Here is a 16258-nt window from a genome sequence, read left to right on the forward strand (position 1 = left end):
GCAGAGGGGACAGCAGTGCTCCGAACAAGGGCAAAGCAACAGAATAAGACATTTCATCACTCACATTACCTCATGTTTTCCCGGTCGTGCTATCAAGACATGTCATCCCTAAGACTGCAGATCCTCTTTTTTTGCACAGAGCACAAGGCCTATTGTTCTAATATCTATTATCCTGTCCAACATCCACAGAATGCATCAATCTCCTCCCCGAAACCACACCATTCAAAACTAGCTGTTCAACGATGCCTGAGTAATGATGTTCAACACTTTGACACTCCTCCCTCGCGGGGAGTTGTGTGATCTCAACAATGAGAAATGCACATAAACTCCTGACTAATGAACCACATTTGGTCCTGAGGATTACATCATCACATGGATGAAAACAAAAATCTCTCAGCTTTTGTTGTTTGTTTTTATAGATTGACATGTAATTTTGAAAATTGGTGAAAACTTTTGAAGTTGTGCTGCCAAAACTAAAAACTTGCCACTGAGGGAATGAACTCAAGTGTTGGACTCAACACTAGTAGCAGCCTCAGTCTTCAAATACCTCATAGGAAGGTTATGAGCTGGCATTGATTCTGTAAACATTTGGTCCCAATGGAGATACTGAATCACCATGAAAAACCTTGACATTTGTTCAGAGCAGCCACCCCCCCCCTCTTCTCCTTGATAGAGCAGGTGCACCATCTGGCAAAGTGAACTTTTGATGTTGGTCTACAATGCTGTAGCAGTGCAGGCATGACTCATGTTTGTCTGAGATTGAAAGCAGAGCACCGAGAAGATACTAGATCCAATGGTATGTGGTCTCCAGAGGGTTTTGGCTTCTCTCACAGTGAATAAGCTGGATTTATGTGACACACCCCTGTTGTGTCCCATCATCCCAGCACCAGGCTTAACTGGTCTTCTACCCTCACAAGGGAACATGAAAGTCTCTTGTTTCCCCCTACTGAGAAAACAATACAAAGTTCACCATATTATTAAACAGTTATTTTATCCCACACCACACCTCTCTGAACAATTTGATCACCTTGTGAAATGTTCTGAAGGGATGCAGTGAGAAGTAAGGGCTGAAAAGTTAATGAGGCAATTAACAGTAGAGGGATGTTAAAAGCCAGTGAACCTCGATTTCTAAGAGCTGAAATCACCAAACAAATTGGAAAAAAGAAACTTTGGCCATTAAAAACATTGATTAGTTCATTAAACACTGTGCACTCTGTAAGTTTAAAATGAGGAAATTCTAATCACTAACTGGTGTTGCCCATCAGTAGCCACAGCTTTTGGTTAATTTAACATTTGAAGATTAAATAATTTGCAGTTAATTTATATTTAATCATAAAGACATAAAACTTATAAAGACTATTCTTTAAATAGCCATTAATATTACAGAGATTTTCTAGTGCAAAAAATTTAATCCTTAGCCTAAATTCCTTGATTATTTTCATTGCACATTGTAAAAATAACCTAGCTAAATTTTTATTCTTTTGTAAATAATATGCCTGACATATTCCAAAGTTGATTGTTGACATTGGAAATAGGTTTAACTAGCTAAAATTGCTGCCACTAGCTATCTAACGAGGTGTAGCAAAGTTAAAAAAGTTTGTATAGTTTGTAGGTTTTCATAATCAGTTTAAAAAGTCCACTTGCCAGCTTTCTCCTGAGGTCTCAATTGCATTTCATGGTCACAGACTTTATGGTACTCATGGGAAAGGCTCCCTGAGCCGTCTCGCATAGCAAACTCCTGCTGATAAAGACTGAGAGTTGCAGTTTAAAGCCCAGGAAAAGCCAGTAAGTGGGCATTAAGATTTTTTGTTAAAATAATGAAAAATGCATACAAGCTTTACATGTTTTTCTAACTTAGCTATAGCTAGCTTAGCTGTAGCTATTTAAGCTAGTTGACCCAAGAACAATGTCAGCCATATTGTTAATTAACCATTCAATCAAAACGTCACATGGCCCTATTCTCTATACACAACAGAGGACATGCTTCAGTGCCCATTAGACTGACTCCTCCTGTAGCAACTATAGGGCTCAGGTAAGCTAAAAAAACTTAATATAGTGGCTTTGTATTTTGTAATTAAAAAAGAAAGCATAACAGCTCTATCGCCTCCTGCCTTTTTCACATGGCTTCAGCCTATACATAATGCTGTGGTTCTTTGGCTTCTGGCCACTGAAGCTTAACTCAACCACAGAGATTATTTCTGCCTGTGTCGGCTGTAATGCAAGATTGTAAAACTAAAACTCCAGTTTAAACCATCCATTGTAAACAGCTGTGTGTTTAATAACAGCTGCCACCTTTCCTGCTCCAGCTACAAAGCCTTTAAATTAAGATTTACCTCCAAGAGTAAAAATACGGCATAGTGTAGCAATCTAAAAGGTTTTCCTGAATCTCCTCCAAGCACGTATTTTGGAAAGATGTATAAAATTGATTTTTGTTGGCAGAATTCGGAGCACTGTGTGTTTTTAATTAACTGTTAGTGAGTCTTTCACCCTTGGTGGCTCACACCCTGGCAGAGCGATGCGTGTAACATCTTTAGCCTTTTCAGAGTTAGGATAATATTGCCTCTCCACTGAGCTCTCTGTGATGCTATCTGTGATGCTATCTCCTCGGCTTTGAAGCATGAGGCTGATGTGATCTCTCTGTTAGAAGTTTATTATTATTAAACATACATCTGCTTAACAGGACACCTTCACTTTTGATTTATTTTCTGGCAAGTCAGGTAAAACAGAGTTGTATTTGTGTTCATGGTCTTCATTAGTCTCCAGATGATGCTCTCATCTTGGATGATACAATGCTCAAGACATTAACCATATAAGGCAATTTACCTAAACATGGTGAATATAGAAAATGAAGAGTCGTGGGAAACTTGCTTGTTACTGAAGTGGTTAACTTGTCTTTATTTAAAGTTAAACACTCCAGGCTTTACATGGTGAACGTGCCAAACAACAGCCTGTGATCAGAGTGAGGGGTGGCACGGAAAAGCCACTTTCCTTCAAGATAAAAGGCCCCAGCCTCAAAAGCGTATTGCACACAATAATGAAAATGTGACTTTAGCCCAAGGCGTTGAAGCAAAGCACAGGCAACCTGTTTGTTGATTAGAGGAGCGAGTACAAAGAGAGCTCAGAGAGGGTCAATGGAGGGGAGGAAACGGAGGGTGTAGATCTACATTGCCCCCCCCCCCCCCCTACCTCCTGCTCTCAGCACTGATTGAAAAAGTGATAAATATGCATGAGTTTGGCTTCGACAGTGTAGGCCTTTGATGGTATGGTTGAGAGTTCTCTATCTCTGGAGCAAATAGGCTGAAAATAACTGTCTGAGAATGTTTACTTCGTGTGTGTGAACAATGTGCACTTTTAATGAGTAGAAGAGCCTCTGTAGGAAGACTTTTTTCATCCAGTATACTGTATCTTCACCAACACATTTGCTTCAGTCACAGTTTCTCTATAATTGACTGGATGAAAGTTAATTGAAACGGGAAGTGTTTTTTGGCAATAAATCAATGCAAGATCAATTTCAGGAGTCATTTATTCTGTGTTCATAAAGGCTCAGCACATGTACAATGTAGAACAGTCTGATTTCGTCTGATTTCATCTTGCAAAGAAGTAGCAAATTTGTATCATTTTATGAACTCTAACATGTAAAATTTATGTAGGAGCAATGAGAAAGTCACAGAGAAAATATGTTCTTGATCTAAAATGTTTCCAAATCCAGCCTCGGGTCTGTTTTTGAGATGTTTTTTCTATTATCTCTGACTTGTCATGGTCTTGGCCTTTGTTTTTTTTAATATTTTTTCTCTTAGTTAAAATTTATGATTCAGTCAAATTTTTGTAAATGTTTCCATTTGTTTTTTTCTGAAGGAATAAGAACTCTTGATTTAAATCAGTCAAATTGGCACACAAACTATATTTGATTTGAGAGACTTCACCACTAGTTGTTTCCTGTTTCCTGTTTAAACGAATGTACTGATTGATTGAAGTTTAATCACAGTTCACTCCCTTTGAACAACAGTAAGAAGAATATCGACTGGTTGCTGTTTTTTGCTTCTTTGGTCTCAAGCTTGATTTGGTTTCAAGTCTGTTTGGACTCGGTCTCAAACCCCATCTGGACTCACTCGTGACTCAGAATCGACCCGCATAGAGTCAAAACCAATCGAATTGTCTCAGACTTGACTAAGTCGTCCATATTGTTTGTGTTGTGTTTTACTAATACTGTAGAGGGATTCAAGATGACATCTGAACTCAACTGAACAAAAACAGAGACTTTTTAATGTTGCTTGCAATCTAATGTGCTACGTCTCATGAGATTTCTTCTTTTGAGATCTGAACTCGTGCGTGGAGACATAATTTGTCTTGTTTGGATCAGATTGAGATTAGTGTGGGTTTGCGTGTGGTTGTTTCTCTTGAGTTCAATTTTACAATTGCTGTAGGAGAGAATTTCTCTCGTCTCATGGAAAAGAAGTTTGCTTGTGTCTAATAGAAATAAGTACTGATTTTCTCCCTCTATGGTGAAATGTTTTTCTTAGCCCTTTTTCTCTGCGTGTCTCTCAGACCTACAGGCCTCCCAGTCTTTTGAACACTACAGTCTGTCAGACAAGGCCATGGACTACAGGATCCTGCAGATGGACGAGGACCAGGACAGGATGTATGTGGGCTGCAAAGACCATGTCCTCTCCATGGACATCAATAACATCACCCATGGCACACTTAAGGTCAGCAGATGCTTACTATTGTTAACTTTTTGTTTTAAACAATGCTGGCAACTGGTATCTCTTCCCTCTGGCCCACCACAAAGAGGAAAATAAAGGTGTTAAATATAACAGGATGTAAGGCATTTAAAATTGCTGCAGTGGTATTATTATCATCTCTGCAATGGCATGCAAATTACCGTACATTTGCCATGATCAGAATAATTTTAGGGTTATTCAAAAGAGCCGTAAAAATGCTCGAGCTCTCTGATAACTGATTCTGTATGCAGTAAAGCAGTTATCTTCAGTGTAATTGACAGGCAGGAAGTGCATAAACAGATGGGAAAGCATTTAGGTTCCCCCAGGGAGTGCTACACCGCATCCATTTTTTCTGAGTAAATTGCTTGATATATTCATCGAGCTAGACCTTTAAGCACCTACCTCTCCAGGGTTTGAAAACACATACATTTTCCACAGACTGCCTGTTATCATTGACAATGAAACTTTTATCGAAATTGAAATTTTTACATTTGTTTTCTTCGTTTTCCACAATGTTTTCCCTGTGATTTCTGTTTGTGTAAACAGGATATGATCAAAACTCAGCATGTCCATATTCACGTTAGATCTCTCTCAATCTGTCACTGGTGTTACTGGGCTCATTTCCCCATCCCCCATGTCACTAATTTGGCTCTTGTTCTGTTTTCACCACCAGGTGTTTTGGCCTGCATCTACCAGCAAAATAGAGGAATGCCAAATGGCAGGCAAAGACCCTACAGTAAGAACACTCAACCTTCAAAACACTTATACTGAATCTCTTGAAGCATTTTATAGTTAAACCAATGAGTAGTAATATATTAGTAAATATGTACATATCAATAGCTGTAAGTAGTGCCAATAATCATTTTGGAATGAAGCTGCTGATAGCATTTTGCATCAATAGTAAATACATTAAATTTTTAACATTTTCACACACAAAAGTGAATGGATTACCTAACATTCATCTTTAAGGCCACATTTAATGTAAAGGTGCATTATATTATATATTTTTCTTTTTACAAATGAAATGTTGGATTCTCAAGCAACAAAACGCACCATTTCTCACTTTATTACGCTCAAGGGTTTTGCTTCCGCAGCTTTATTTGCTCTGGAAAAACCAGTAGCATACAGTGGTTTTAGATTAATATTGTTGTAAAAACACACATTATGGAAACAGTTTGCTGACCTCTCTTGTGCTACTGTTAAAATAGCATAAACACTAATTTAGCATTTAGCATTTTAACATTATCCCAAGTCTCGCTTTAAAAATCAATTAAAGAGAAGCAAAAAAAAAATAAATTAAAGTTAGTCAGAACGCTGAAATAACAATTAGACCATATGACATGAAATATGTTCAAGTCCAGCAGTAACAACAATAATGAAAGATGAAAACAAACCAGGAACATACTGGCAGAACATACTGGTATTTGTGCATTTTGGCTAAGTATGGCTGGTAGACCATAACCAGCTAACACACATCATCACCCATCTTAAAAGTTCATGTTATCTAAGTACTGTTGGAACCCCACAATAGTAGCTAATACTGCGGTAGTGCATTAGCTAATGGGGATGCTAATAAATTAACAAACTAACTGGTGAGAAAACCAAAAAACTACAGTCCTTGTACTAGATCTCGACTAAAGGTTCTGTCAGCAGTTCCCAAATCTTTCCCTCTACGTTGGTCTTGCAACGGAACTGTTGTCTCCTGGGATTTCCCTCTCCCATCTGTGAGCTTGTGTCAGGTCCAACCACATGTGTAGCAGGCAGCAGATGTCTACAGGGTCGCCGAACGGCCCGGAGTCCTCCTGGCATCGGCACAGCTTGTCAGGAAGAGAGTGAGGCGTGGGAGGAGGGCCACAGAGTGCGACAGAAAAACAAACCAGAATCAAAGCTTGCAAATGGGACACAACTCATTGACGCAAATATTTCATAACCCGGCCTCATTCTGAGCAGCACTTGTTAGCTGCAACATGAGTTAATGAAGACATACAGCAAGACCCGAGAATACTCCTCCGCCTCTGTTTTTCTCTAATTGGGTTGTTCTGAAATAAGTGCATGCACAGAATGAGCTTCTTACAGACACTGCAGTGCGGTATATTGGAGAAATAGAAAGAAAATTGTTTCGTTTTTAAAGAAGAAAACTTCCTGAAGTACTTTTTAAACCAATACAGCCAGTTTTTCCTACATTCTCCTCCATCTCTCCAGCCCCTGACAGCAGCTGGCATATAGAGCCAGGGTTTTGTACAACATGCTCTTGCAGAACTAGAGAAGAAGCTGTTTCCAGTCATAGAGTGATTTGCGCTGCTCTGAGTCACAGCCTGCCCGCTGCAGACAGGCTCCCACAAATATTTGGGTGAGCCATCTTTGTATGGAGCCACTCAATGGTACTTTCTGCCTCCTGTCATCCCTTTTCTTCCTTGCAGCCCTGCCAGTTTCCTAACTAAAAAAAATTCAGTTTCTCTTTCTGTCTTACTATATTTTCCTGTCTTCTCAGTCACTTTTTCCATCCGTCCCTCTCAGTTTCTTCTTCACCGCAATATATTTCAGTTCCCATCTTTCTGTTATGGTTACCCTCCCCATCTGTATATATTAAGTTCCTCTTCTCCGATAGAATCTGTGGTAAAAACAGGGCTCCAGAGAGCAACCGCACATTGTTTGTGCCGGAGGGGTGGCACTGAAGGAGACGTATAGACCAACCAAGTTGATGCAGTCTGTTGGCTGCTCGCTCAAAAGGCTGATCACCACTTGAACTCGAGGCTGTGAGGCTGGATGCTGTATATCTGGCACAGTCATGAGGGCTGCGTGTGTACGGATAGGAAACGCGAAAGGAAAATAAAATGCGGCCACATGTATATGTGGGTGTGTGAGGCTTGAAGGAGGGTGTGAGGAAGTACATGGGTGATAAAAGTGAGGAGAAAACAAGACAGACAGAGAGAGAAAGAGAGAAAGAGAGGGGAGAAGTAAATAACAGCGATGGGCGTGCACCGAGCGTGAGCTACAGCAGCTGCCATTCCTGCAGTCACGGCCAAGTTCCTGACGGCTCCCTGGATACGTGTTCTTCTCCTCCCCACTTCTTTCCTTCCACTGTTCATTTCTGTCCTTCTACTGCAAGATCAGGCCTAATTAGCCACAAAGTCCAGCACTCCTGCTGCTGCTGCCGGGGTTTGGGAAGTGGAAGCAGAGATGGAGGGAGCTCAGTAATCGGTCTTACCTATCACATACACCACTGACGCTCTTTTTCCACTGGCCTTAATACCAAACCTGTGAGCTGTGGGATCATTTGATTGTGCGGCATATGATTGAATAACCGTTTTAACAAGGGAGATAAGTTTGAATTACTCACTCATATGGAATAAGATACTTCAGGAGAGATAAACAGGTTCTGGATTTGGTATTTACCCTGGCTGTATACCAGGAAATAGAATCAGTCCACTGTTATGTCTGTTTTAGGCCATTGTGTCATAGCTTAATGCATAAAAAAAAAGATGAAAGCGATTATGATTTTTATGAGCTGTAGTGAGCGCTGCAGAATGTATTGGAGCAGTATTGCCAACTGCTATTCTTTGCTTAATATTTTAAAAATACCCTGCAAACAAACTTATTGCTACTTTACGAGACGTTTAAATGATGAAGTGTTCATATATTGTAAGATCTTAGTTATAAAAAATTTTATTAGAATGTGTCCCAATTGCATTTTTATTCTTGTTTCTCAGCTACTGAACTTTCTACGTGTCTGTCTTTGTTTATCTGTGTTTTCCAGCACGGCTGTGGGAACTTCATCCGAGTGGTGCAGCCTTATAACAGAACTCATCTGTTCATGTGTGGCAGCGGAGCGTACAGTCCCGTCTGTGTGTACATCAACAGGGGCCGCAGACCAGAGGTGGGCACACGATGACAGATTCTCTACACTAAAGAAACAAACTCTTGAGGTTATAAACAGTTTTTTTTTGAGACATTGGCCCGATGAACACCACAACAGTTACTATTGCTATATAAGTACTGAGAAGATATAAACCAAAATGTGTTCAGTAGATTATCCATTCTGATTGTGCACTAAAATACTGCAGCGGCTGTGGGTCAGGAGGTAGAGCGGGTTGTCCGCTAATCAGAGGGTTGGTGGTTCGATCCCTGGCTCCTCCAATCTTGGGCAAGGATGCTCGGTGTGTGAATGAGCGGGTGAGTGAGCATTAGAAACATTGTAAAGCGCTGTATTGCTCCTGATGAGCAGGTTGGCACCTTGCATAGCAGCCTCTGCCATCAGTGTATGTGTGTGTGTGAACTGGTGAATGATGGTGTTGTAAAGCGCTTTGAGTGGTTGGTAGACTAGAAAAGCACTATATAAATGCAGTCCATTTACTGCAGGCTACTGAAAATAAGACCATATTAATCCTACACTATAAGCACTCTCATTTGTGGATAAAATATATTTACATGGCATGGTTTATTGACAACAGGGCAATATATTAAAAAAATGCAATAATCAGACTTTGTCAGAACAATATAGTCCTGGACTTATTTTCATAGTATTGTACTCAGTGTTAACACAGACCACCAATCTTTGAAGACAGAGACACTGACATTAGAATAAGAACAAGAAAAGTTAGAATTGAAATTGTGTTTTGAGCCATTCAAGATAACTTTCTTTGTTTCCATAGGATGTGAAGGTGGTTTGGTAATGGCAGATTTTGTAAAGCTAAAAAGCAAAGTGAGCAAATGATGAATATGCAGTTGTACCTCTGTGGTTCTTTCAAAAATAAACCTGGTTAAATCAACTATGTTGCTTTTTGCTCACTGGGGGCAATTAGTTTTTTTACCCCTTTAAAACAGTGTTAGTGTTACCTGTTGATGTCACCCATGAGCTCAATAAAATCAAAGTAGTGGGAATACTGCCACCCAGAGCAAGTAAAAACAACTTATTTAAAGTGTGACAGATTAAGTAATCATAAAAATGCCTCAGGGGATGTGGGTGAGGAATATTTTTTCTTTGAAATCAGCTTTAACGTATAGCTGCAATAATGCCAAATATAATCTCTTTACACCACTTTCTGCTGGATGGAGTACAACATCTAAATCAAAATAACTCAGATCTGGAAATGTATAAACTGGATGACAACCAGTGCAAACAAAACTGCTAAAATTGCCATAATCTTGTCACAGTTTATCTTTTCCTTAAATTAAATTCATGTGCAGCATCAGATAGAGATCATTTCTAACAATAGCATGTTCTTTTACGGGTGTACCAATAATTCACAAGTGCCACCATATTGTAATAAGTTGTAAGTGACCCTATAGCATTTGTAAGCAAAGTTTTCTTGTAGTCACTTTGATGCAACATTAGAGGAGATGCTTAGAATACAAGGTCAGGGATGGAGGGCCTTTTTCCTCTCTCATCTCCGGCCACAAAGCTCTGGAAGTGAGAACGGGGAAGCCCTCCAGGAGAAAAGTGCTCAGTAAGTGAACAACATTTAGCCACAGACCTGCCGACTGCTGCCAAACACTAATACGCAGAGAGAGAGAGCTCCCAACCGTTCTCTTTCCGCACTGCGGTGCTTTTTGTCATTGGGGTTTTTGTTTGAAAGGCAGACTGCTCTGTTTGCAACTTCTGAGCTCAAACATGTCAGTGTCTTGAAACAAGAGGTCTGTTAAGTATAACAAGCTGCTGTAGAGGGAAGTTGACAGCACGGGCTCACAGTGTGTACCTTTGCCCTGTGAACGTGCCCCAGACTATTGTGTTGTTTTGAAACTCAATAGGATAACTGCAACAGACAGTCTTGTTTTTGTGTTGTGTTTTGTGTCATACATTTCAACAGTGCTCCATAGAAGCATAGTGAATTGTGCAAGGCAATAAATGTCCATCTTACCAAGTCAATCACTCTTTTATTCAGTCTTTAAATCTTTATAGGATGTGATGAAATTGCCTAGGAACATTTTTCAGTACAAACATTTGTCACTCGTTCAAAGAAAACATATTATTTTAAAGATCCCCTACAGACATGTTTTAATGCTCAGTTTTGAATAATAATTTGTCTGATATGTGTGTTTTCACTGAAAGGTTCACTAAAGTAAACTTCTTACAGTGTACACAGTGTATACTCTTACTTGTATGTGCACTAGAGGTTTCAAGTTTCCACATCACACTTTTTGAAGTTGCAGATATTCAACTGTGGTCGGCTTCCAAAATAGTTCTGATGTCACAAAATCAGGCTTGTAGAAACTGACATTTATGGTAAGAGCAGAAATTTTCACCTTCAGCAGATGAATCTGAAGACAACCTTTTAGTATCAAACTCTGCAGATAACATAATTCTGCTCAGTGAAAGTCAAACATCCAAGATTCAATGCAACATCAATTTGTTAAGGTGGATACATATTTTGCAGTGTAGAGGTACCTACCAGATGGAGTCAGTCCACCTCAACCTCTGGGTGAACAGACAGTTTCCTGGAAAAATACTCCTTGACTAACGTCACTTGCATCCTCTTTGAAGAGAGCAACATCACCACCATGTGCTAGACCTGAATAGGATGTGACAGGAAACTATAATTTACTCAGGTTGCTGTAAAAGGCACTTGAACCGTCCAGTTCGCCACAAGGAGGGGGATGAAACTTGGCAGTCTGTCCACCTGAGATGGAAAGATGGCTATCCAACACATTAGTGGGGAAATTCCTCCTCTCCTCCCAAATGGAATGTTCTTTTACTGTCCCACATGGGCCAGTTAAGGTAGACCAGGCCAGGACCAATTCTATGCTTCTTTAAGACCAAAACGAATAGAAACCCGAGCAGGGCTACCTTAGGGACATTTGGAACACTCATTGGTGCATTTTTATTGTGGTATATAATATAAAACTGTCTCTAAAATATCTGACTTCCTCTTTTCTCTATGACAGGAACAAGTATTTCACATTGACTCGAGGACCGAATCTGGAAAAGGGAGGTGCTCCTTCAACCCTCAAGTGAATACTGTTTCCGTCATGCTCAGTAGGTGCCTCCTAAATCCTCTTACTTGACATCTGCCTCTCGAAAACACTGAAAACATAAAACAGTTGAACTGAAATTAATGTAGAAATTAAGAAATCAGTATATGTGGTACATCTAAAGAAGAAAATTATCTTTCTGCTACGATAGCATCCCCACATTGGTGTTCTCCAGGCGCTGTGAATTGTTGCTGGTACTGTAATTTGATTGGTCCAATACATGTGAGGCAGGGGACTAAAATAGTTATTTATATGATGTCAGTTCCAACAGACAGAGGCGGTTAATGCTAGCTAGACTCCCTCCTTTCTATAATGTGGGACAAACACAGTGTGCAGGAGCTGCCAATAACTCAGCAAGCGTTGAAAAAACATTAATGAAAAGAAACGTCGAATGGGGATCAGTGTTAGCAAACTGGGTTACAAAGTTTCCATTTTGCAAGTGGATAGCTAGCCTAAAAGATGAGCTAGGTAGCCTAACATGCTAGCTTTCACTTTCCAAGTGAAATACAAACTGAACAGCAAGATATGTCCTGATGTTGAATGTTATAAAGAGACAGACATCGCTAAAGTTACACACCACTATATTGGCGTCTTTTTTTCTAAACTAGGCAATTGCATCACTGTTGTATGTATGTACAGTACATCCAGTGAACATATCATCAACATCATATCATTATAGTTTAACCCCTTAACATTCTGATGGCTTATCCGCAGGCCGTCACACTGTACACAAGTAAACAAATTTGCTATGTACACAACTCCTATCTCTAAGTGGGTTCTCATGCAACACATCTTTGGAAAGCTAAGATTCTTGTGATTTGATTGATGCAAACCATTTCAAGATACAGTCACAAGAGCAGGTACAATCAATGCCTCTCAGGCCACCGACAAACAAACAAACAATTAAAAAATTCGTGCTACTCACCTATGAAGCCTCATATTACTCCACTGACTGATACCACTTCAACGAAAATGGTCTTGTTACATTGGCAAAGGTCCAGTCGTTCCAATTCAGTAAAATATTTAGTCCAAAACACATTATTACATCAATAAATATCCATGAACAAGTGTTGCATCATTTCAAATTAGCCAGCAGATTCCCTAACCTTCCACATATTTTCCCGTCATAACTTGTGTTAGCATGTAAACATTAGCCACATCTTGGTATCAAAATGACGGCTGCGCTCTGACCTTTTGATTGACACCTCACTTGACCCAGTCGGAGCTTCCATGTCCTGTCCACAGCCTACAATATCCAACAAGAGTCCACGTTGAAAGGAGGTGCCTGCCCCTCTTCTTTCGTGTAAAGACTGGGCCCTATTCTATCGAAGACTGGCACTTCGAATAGCCAATGAAAATCCAAAAATGCAGCTTTAGTGGTTTCTGTAAAGCCACAACATGGAACTTATGTAAATTTAAATAGTTTGCTGGGTGTTACTTTTTATATGAACTGCTTTACCACTGTAGCGCTTGATTTGGCTCTTTTATATGCACAAAGTTTAGTTCAACAGGGGAACAAAGCACTGTAGTGTGGTTATGCTTCAGTTACTCTGCAGCAGGGGTCATTTGGTGTCTCTAAATTGCCTCTTTCTGGAAGATGCCTGGAAATACCCTCAGAAAAACATGTGTAAAATATTCATTTTCTGTGGTATTGTTATTAAATTTGAATTTGGGCTAGGTAAGGTTCCGTGCTTTGGACCAATTGTGTTTTCCAACTAATAAGTCTCAGCTTTAGGTCATCTGCAGGCATCTATTTGCAAAAAAATATTCAGGCGGAAATAAAAACCTTATACTTCAGTGTGTTCAAACACACTATTACTCAATGCCAGTAGCACTCACAGTGATTCTGACTGTTGGGGAAACAACTTCAGAGTATTAACTTTCAAAAGAGACCAAAACCATGCATGTACTCCTAATGGTTCAAAAACAGGTTTCAGTTTACTTTAGGCATGCCTTGGATAAGCATTTTAAGCTAATTTTACAGGAATTTAAAGGAAGGTTATGTAAGGAGAATTCCAGTGCGACTTTAATACACATAAAACACACACCACCAGAGGCTATAAGCCCTTCAGGTCACACTGCCTCTCCCTTTGATCTCTGATTGGTTTAGGGGTGTTGGGTTGCCGTTGACATGGCTGTGGGCAACACATTGCACCCTCAGCTCTGCTTTCTGACACCTGAGCATGGCCATGTCAGCAGCAGCTTTGCCAACTAGTGAGTGCCTTCAGAGATGCCCAGGAGGGGATCAGAGAGGAAAGTGGGAAAGAAATAGAGTGGAAGTCAAAGTTCATGGTATTGAAGCAGTGACGCAGCACTCCGAGCTTCTCCGATTAAAGAGGACAGTCAGGTAATTTCTGGGCTCGATAAAATCTGTGCTGCATCTCCCCATCCTCATGTATTATGCCCTCTGTGGCTGTCAGAGTGCTGTCGACACTCGCTCCTTAGCAAGCCAGCCTGGATGCGGGCCATGTAACCTTAATCCTCTCCCAACTTACCCCACATTCTGCAAAACACATGGTCTGGAACTGATGGAATGATTAAGTGAGACTGAAGGAATGATAAAAAGGATAAAACAGCAGGACACACACAGACTATAAAGCTGTAAACATATATGGTCTTTTTTATTTATAGAACAATTATCAGTCATGGAATCAATTGTCGCAGTAGTCATCTGATCTTGTCTGGTGTGTGAGGATGCATCAGTATATCCATTGTTTTCCAGAAGTACTGTAGACTGCTGCCTGTTTTTCATGGTTTGTAAAATTTGTTGGCATATTGACTTTGCTGTGTGTGTGTGTGTGTGTGTTCCTCCAGACCAGGAGCTCTTCTCAGGCATGTACATTGACTTCATGGGGACAGATGCTGCCATCTTCAGGAGCCTCACCAAGAGAAATGCAGTGCGGACTGACCAGCACAACTCCAAGTGGCTTAGTGGTGAGCAGGAACACATTGTATGAAGATTTTGAATGTATATATATTTATTAATGTACACAAATCATATGTTTTTTTCATTTATGTATTAACTTGTAGATGTAAATTGTAAAAGAATCCTTTCTTTCATTCAGAGCCTATCTTTATTGATGCCCACCTGATACCAGATGGAACAGATCCCAATGATGCCAAATTGTATTTTTTCTTCCGTGAGAGGCTAACAGATAACAGCGGAAACACTAAAAATATCCACACCATGGTAGCCAGAGTGTGTCCAGTAAGTGCCCTTCTTTTTGCCTGATAAATCAATATAGTACATTTTATGGTTTCAAGTTCCTATGAGCAGTTTTTGTCTGCAGAGTGACATCGGAGGACAGCGGAGTCTGGTGAACAAGTGGACCACCTTCCTCAAGGCCAGGATGGTGTGTTCAGTTCTGGAGGAAGACGGCACTGAAACGCACTTTGATGAACTGGGTGAGTCAAACGAAAGACACACACACACTTTAATTCATACACTCTGCTATGGTGGTGTTTTTGCATGTTCTATATTTATTCTATTTGTTGAGTGACTTCCAAGCTGTATTTTATTTTCACAGCCCATGAAACAAGTTTAGAACAAACGTAATATTTAAAAAATATGCAGCCAAAAACCAGAGACCATCCTAATTCCCGAAAGCTTGCTCTTTTTCTTCCATGGTTTCATGGGATTGCTTTCTCCACAAACAAGCCGAAGAACTTCCTTTGTTTAGCCTGGATTAGGACTGAAGGCCTTTATCAATTTTCATAACAGTTTTCTGTTGCTTTTAGTAACATTGTATTCCTTCACGAACATATTATTCCGGTGCTTTCATAGCCTGAGCTTTGAAAACTACAAACATCAGCTCTAGACATGTTAGACCTGCTTTTCCATTCAGGTCATCAGACCAATCCATCTGTCAACATCTGCATTTATTAATTCATCACTTTTTTGGCAATCTTCCCTGCAGGGATAAGGTGATAAGGGACACAGGGAATTTGTTGAAGGTTTTACACACCTATCTCTATACATATGGGCATTTGTCTATGTATGCACATATGTGTTTCCCCTTACAGAAAGTGTGTTTTTGCTGGAAACCGACCAGCCCAAGGGTCTGTTGGTGTTTGGAGTCTTCACATCCACAAGGTAAGACCAAAAACGACGAGGCCAACAGTAACATTCCTGAAGGCCTCAGTGGTTATGTTAATCGCTGACTGGATATCAGCAGGAGGTGACGTGTCTGTCAAAGGGCCTGTTACATAGAGATGTCATGTGTCATGTTGCAGAACAGCTTATTCAGATGATGAACTATCAATTACAGCATCCTGTTGGTTTCAACATATGGCCTTCATTTTGATGTTCTTTCCTTACGTTTGCAAGCAAAGTGCATCACTTTGCTCTCTTTGCAAGTGAAAATTTTGAAGTACATGCTGATACAAAATATGCATTACGTGATATGTATTGATGGATATGTTCCACCAACAGAGTAATGGTACACAGCAGGATTTCTGAGTGCAAAGAGAATTTCATTATGGCATTTTTCAGATGGATGAACCTGAGCCCTGTTTTTCAGGTTTCAGAGAAAGATATGTCATCTTTCTCCTTCCATTTTATCCTAAAA

The 16258-nt window shown here is 40.0% G+C and overlaps 1 protein-coding gene and 1 long non-coding RNA gene across 2 annotated transcripts in view; one reads left to right on the forward strand and one right to left on the reverse strand.

The window, feature by feature from the left end:
- The window catches only part of sema3c (sema domain, immunoglobulin domain (Ig), short basic domain, secreted, (semaphorin) 3C), a 46717-nt gene that overhangs the window by 16982 nt on the left and 13477 nt on the right, over positions 1–16258 (forward strand). The window contains exons 3-10 of the mRNA XM_044343055.1: positions 4546–4706; positions 5395–5457; positions 8479–8598; positions 11604–11694; positions 14505–14624; positions 14756–14898; positions 14981–15095; positions 15714–15783. Of these exons, the coding sequence (XP_044198990.1) occupies positions 4546–4706; positions 5395–5457; positions 8479–8598; positions 11604–11694; positions 14505–14624; positions 14756–14898; positions 14981–15095; positions 15714–15783 (883 nt within the window). The remainder of the gene's footprint in view (positions 1–4545; positions 4707–5394; positions 5458–8478; positions 8599–11603; positions 11695–14504; positions 14625–14755; positions 14899–14980; positions 15096–15713; positions 15784–16258) is intronic.
- LOC122974958 lies at positions 5778–14497 on the reverse strand. Its single transcript, XR_006400510.1, has 3 exons — positions 12616–14497; positions 11111–11230; positions 5778–6538 (listed from the first exon to the last, which is right to left on the reverse strand). It is a non-coding gene; the product is annotated as an uncharacterized LOC122974958 (long non-coding RNA).

This window comes from Thunnus albacares, chromosome 23 (assembly GCF_914725855.1).
Source record: "Thunnus albacares chromosome 23, fThuAlb1.1, whole genome shotgun sequence".
In the NCBI taxonomy this organism is placed as follows: Eukaryota; Metazoa; Chordata; class Actinopteri; order Scombriformes; family Scombridae; genus Thunnus; species Thunnus albacares.